Source organism: Pseudopipra pipra, chromosome Z (genome assembly GCF_036250125.1).
Source record: "Pseudopipra pipra isolate bDixPip1 chromosome Z, bDixPip1.hap1, whole genome shotgun sequence".
NCBI lineage: Eukaryota > Metazoa > Chordata > Aves > Passeriformes > Pipridae > Pseudopipra > Pseudopipra pipra.
The window spans coordinates 55,409,476-55,415,119 of NC_087581.1; the positions used below are offsets into that span (position 1 = coordinate 55,409,476).

A 5,644-nucleotide genomic window follows, 5' to 3' on the forward strand; every position below is an offset into this window, starting at 1 on the left:
AGAAGTGTATTTACAAGAAACTAGTGCTAAGACTTACATAAGGAGGAAAAAGGGGAGGACAATCACAGCTGAAAAAATTATATGCTTTAGTTCGGAATGTATTTTATAGTTTTGCTTGTGAATGTCATAATTCTAAGTCATGACTACAAAATTAGTCTCATTGCTGACATATGTAGGAAGTTTGGTTTTACAATTCACATAACTCCTCATAACTTCCTGGAGAAAAGGGTAGATATAGAGGGTACTAGAGGGTAGATATATTAGATATTTAGCACGAGATAAATATGCTCACAGAAACTAACAATCTGAACTTGAAATATTGTAGCTAATTCAAGGCATGATTTCCTTAGCCTCATGAAGTGTTTAATGCTAATCTCCTTTTTTTTTTTTTTTTATGCAGAATAGAGTATTTCAATTGGAAGGGACCTACGATGATCATCTAGTTCAACTCCCTGACCATTTCAGTCTGACCAAAAGTCAATGCATTTTGGGGATAAGTCAATGCATTTTGGGGATGCTGGTTGACAGCTGGTCCAATATGAGCCAGCAGTGTGCCCAGGTGGCCAGGAAGGCCAATGGCATCTTGGCCTGTATGAAGAATAGCGTAGCCAGCAGGTCTAGGGCAGTGATCATCCCCCTGTACTCGGCACTGGTGAGGCCAAACTTTGAGTGCTGTGTTCAGTTCTGGTGCCCTTACTCTAAAAATGACATTTTGGTGCTGAAGTGTGTCCAGAGGAGGGCAACAAGGCTTGTGAAGGGTCTAGAAAACATGTCTTATGGGGAACAGCTGAGGGAGCTGGGTTGGTTTAGTCTCAAGGAGGCTCAGGGGGATCTCATTGCTCTCTACAACTACCTGAAAGGAGGTTGTAGTGAGGTGAGGGCTGATCTCTTCTACTGTGCCTGCAGTGAGAGAACAAGAGGAAATAGCCTTAAGATGAGACAGGGGAGATTCAGATTAGATATTAGGAAAAATATTTCACTGTTGGTGTGGTCCAGTATTGGATTAGGTTGTCCAGGGAGGTGGTGGAGGCATCACCCCAGAGGTGTTTACGAAGTGTCTGGATCTGGCACTAGGTGATGTGCTTTAGTGGTTTAGGGGTTACAGTGGTAGTGCCGGGTTGATGGTTGGACTGGATGATCTTAAAGGTCTCTTCCAAACTTGATTATTCTATGACTCTGATTCTATATCTAGCTCACATGTCTGATAGTTGGTACTCCTCATCAATGTCTTCGTGGATCCCAAAGAAGTCCTGCACAAAAATGAAACAACTGCTTTGGCTTGGAAGAAGTCTTCAGAAGTGACAGTAAGGCAAAAAACCCCAAACAAACAAACAAAAAACCCCCAAACCAACCGACCCACCAAAAAACTCCCCAAACCTACAAACAAAAGCAACTGCAAAACACTTTTTCAAATCCCAACTCTGAGATATTAGGAGCCACACAGCTTCAGATTTCACTTACAATTGGAAACAGCTAACACATCAATTTACTTCCCTCACAGCATTGCAATGCCAACTGTATCTGAAATGGTAACACTGGATAGTACTGTAAGCTGGCAAGACTTCGGCTTGCACTCAAAGCTGCTATCAAAAAACACTACAACTGAGCTAAGCTTTAAAGCCATCTCCCCCGTTTACGTTTAAGCAGCACTGCCTCAGAGAGCTAAATTATTTATTCTAAGCCAGCACTTCCTTATACATACAAAACCACAAAATATGTTCTGTAAACAACGCTAACAATTCTTCCACACATGGTCCATTTTTGCCCTTACTGAGGACTCCAGCCATGCAGGAGTCATGGTCTCCTCTTTCAATAATTATGATTCTACAATTTAAAAAGAGAGACTCAACCATACAGGTTTTTTTTTTTTTTCAAGGAGAAAGAAGAGATTTCTCTTTTTACCAATGACTATTAAATCAGAATCATATTTTGATAATTTCCTTACAAAATTTTAATCCATACTTACCAAAATCATCACTGTCGTCTTCCATGTTGTCAACCCTAAGATTCTACATAACATTGCCTACAACATCAAAAACATCAAGAAGTGAACAACTGTTCATGAAATGCCATTTACTTGGTTTTTTTATTACTGTTCTGATGAATGGTACTTTGGAACACTACAACAACATTGGGAAGATATGAAGATGCACTTTAAAGCAGAGAATAACAACCTCTGCTTATGAGGTTTTTCTTTCCTAAAAACATCCTATGAAATAACACAACCAAATTTAAAACTATTCTTTTCTTATTTTTTTCCTCCCAGAAAACACTCATGGGGACAAGTAGTATGTCAGCAACTCTGACCTCCACAGTTGCCTAAAATAATTATATTCAGCCAGTTGAGCACTTGTTCTCTGCAGCATAGCCAAGCAAATCTAAAAACTGGCTCTGTGTCTCCACCTTGTGTCGCCACTCCAGCACTTCATGACTGCCTACCTCTTTCTTCCATTGTGCTGATCTGGCCCTCTTCTGACCATTCTGGTGAACTAAAACCCAGAGTATGAACCCTACCAAAACCAGCGAAGAGCAGCAGCACTATCTCCCTGAAATGATTTGCTGTTTAATCAGATTAATGTCAGTATCAGCATGAGGAAAGAATAGAAGTAAAAGCACACCCTTCTGCAACAGCACTTGTTAGACCAAACTTGCTGAATCACAGAACTGAACCCCACAACTTTCTTTATCTTAGAGGGCAAAACAACAAAGGAAGGAGAAAGAACTGCTGTAGAACTGAAACAAATAGCATACCCAAATACTCTCTCACAGAACAATGGGAATACTATAGAGAAAGGCAAATCAGTTTTTCAGCATGTCCTGCAAATCAACAGGTATACTTTTAACTCATGAGACTTTGTGACTAAGCCAATGGACATCAAGCTCCTACACTAAAAAGAAACAAGAAGACTAGAACAAGCAGGAAGTCATCCACTAATATTTTTATTAAGTTCCTTCTGCAACTTCATTCACTTGACATGATCAATCTGATCTAGCATAATGTGCATATACGATTTGATGAAAACACCTACTGATATCATCACTGGTGTTGCAAAACCACATACACTCTGCAGTTTCATATCAAAGTATTTTTTGAATTCTCTGACTGCAAAGTGGTCACACGATTTTATAACAAAGCACACCAATACTGATGTGAATTGGTTTTTTGCGTTAAGGAAAACAAGACATAATTCATTACATTTGTTAAAGCTTTAAGATAAGAAAAGTCTTTCTCAAAGCTTTCCTGGCTTGCACTTAACAAGTCATCATATCGCATCCATAATGAAAAAAAAAAAACAAAACTAAACAACAAATGAAAAAAAACAAGCCAAACCCCCACTCAAAACAGATACCATCAATTCCAGCTTTTAATGACCACTACTTTTCCAGGTTGCTTCTGGGCTAAAATTTTCACTCATGCTGTTACACCCACAAGGTATTTTCAGTAACTTTTCCAAGTGTACTATTGTTTCAGAGATAGCATTAAAAAATGCCAAACAAAAACAACACCCTTCTTCATTATTAAAGATACTGATACTTCTATTTTCCATGTGCAATTTTAAAACATTTTAAAAGCGTAAGCATGGTTCTGTGTGCAGAGTTCAAAGAAAGTCCAGAGCTTATATACTTAAACTTATACATATACTTAAACTTCTTTTAACCTAGAGTAAAGAAAAAAAAAGATGAAAGATCACAAGAGACATAGCTAAAATACCCATTTGGATGGCCTGGATTTCCCCCCCACTGCCGAAGGACTGTGTGATCCCCAAACCACAGATCATGGAGCATGTTTTCACAGGTGGTGAACAACACTGGCAATGTAATTTAAATGTCTGAACTGAGGATAGGCTGATGCTCTTCACACTAGCAGCAGGAGCTGAGCGTCCCAGCCACAGAACACAACTTGCTCATTGCTCCAGGGCCCAGAAACTGTGACTAGTCACCCTGACCCTTCTACTCTTGTTGATTTCTGCTTGCCACTGCCGAGCTTCTGCAACACAAACTATTATATATATTCTGTATTTATAAAGCTATGGTTTAAAGCAGAGTTCAACACAAGATGGAATAACTTCTCTCAGGACTCTTTATAAAACTATCTCAAGCCCATCCATTTTTTTCCCCCTGGAACATTGCTGTTTTCTCTGTCACGAGAGGAAAGGTGCAACGCATAAAATCAATATGCAACACAATGCAATAAAGCAATATATAACATCTACATACACAGTGACTTTTGAAAATCTTGTTTCTAATTGCGTAAAATAACTTGGGGGGGGGGGGGCAAAAATGCACGTCAGGAAATAAATCCCCTATCTGGGGTCAAGCTGACACCCTGGCTAAAGTGTCAGCGAAAGCATTACCTGCACCCTATTTCCAAGCGGGCGCTGAGGAGCGGGACCGGCGGCCGCTCTGCCCCGCAGGTGCTCCGCAGGTGCCCCGCACGCCCCGCCGGACCTGCAGCTGCTACTTACCAAGGAGCCGGCGCAGGTGGAGCACGCGTTCATCTGCCCGGCTCTGCTGAGCCACACCACCGCGCTCAGCGCCACCAGGGCGCAGCCCAGGCCGACCTGCAGCAGCGCCAGCCCGAGCAGCGAGATGGCGGGCAGCGCGCCCGGGGGGCATGGCCATGGCCATGGGCATGGGCGACCGCGCTGCAGCTCGTCTGGGCGGAGCGGCGGCGGCGGGAGAGCGGCGGCCCCGGCGGACAGCGAGCCCTGAGCTGGCCGGGGTAGCGGGGCGAAGCTGTGCGGGGCGCCGCGGGACTCTGGCATCCCCGCCGGCAGCGACATGGTGGGCTGCCGCCGCTCTCCCCGGGTGGCTGCTGCGGGCTCGGTCTGGGCCGGGCGGGGCCGTGCCAGCCCCCTCGGATGCCCGCTTCCTGCGGCTCCGCTCCGCTCGGGTAGCGCCGGCCCCGGCCGTGCCCTCATCGCCGGGCGGAGCCGGGACCACCCGCGCAAGGTGCCTCTCCGCAGCTCCTCCGCCGCTCCCCGGACTGTCCCGGCCCCGTAGCCATCGCTGCCCTCCCGTCCCGGCTCACCCTGCTAATGCTGCTGCTGCTGCTGCTGCTGCTGCTGCTGCTGCTGCAGCCGCTCTGCAACAGCCTCGAAGGGTTTTAACACTTCTCTTGTTACCACGCTCCCTCCCGCACTTCCTCCCTTCCCCTTTTATCCCTGGTCACTGTTACTACCGAGAACTATGCCTGAAGTTTTAAAATAACTCTTCTTGGGAGGAAGGAGGGGGAAGCCACTGGATTGCATTTCGCGTCGCTGGCGCCCTTCCCGACGAGGAGGTTTGCCAGACAGCACGACGTGTGTCTCGCATGTGCGCGTGTGTGCCTGGGTGCTTGCCGATGCGATGTGCCTGGGACAAGATAAAGGCAGAGAAATCTGTACCCGGCGGAGTTTCATTTTTTTCCACCCCGCAATCCCTCAGTCCCGTGTTTTCCCTGGGAAAATCTTGCCATGACCGTGGTCTGTCCTTCTTCGATTGATGCTCTCGAAGGAAGGAGGCTCAGGAATTTACTTCAACCGTGTGTTCTGCTCTCCAGCTCAGCCAAAGAAATTTTATACCTGTTGGGCTTGTCTGGACATGACTTCTAAAAATGGTCTCAGCTATAAAAAAAATATAGCTTTTACTACTTCAGGAAAAT

General features: G+C 45.1%; 1 protein-coding gene across 1 annotated transcript; it reads right to left on the bottom strand.

Annotated features, from left to right (window-relative positions):
- Positions 1-505: 505 nt before the first annotated feature.
- Positions 506-5,401, bottom strand: LOC135406844 (uncharacterized). The gene is made up of 2 exons (XM_064641318.1): positions 4,467-5,401; positions 506-2,023 (listed from the first exon to the last, which is right to left on the bottom strand). The coding sequence occupies exons 1-2, from the start codon at positions 4,920-4,922 to the stop codon at positions 1,952-1,954; spliced, it is 528 nt and encodes a 175-aa protein (XP_064497388.1). The 5' UTR covers positions 4,923-5,401; the 3' UTR covers positions 506-1,951.
- Between the last annotated feature and the right edge of the window lie 243 nt (positions 5,402-5,644).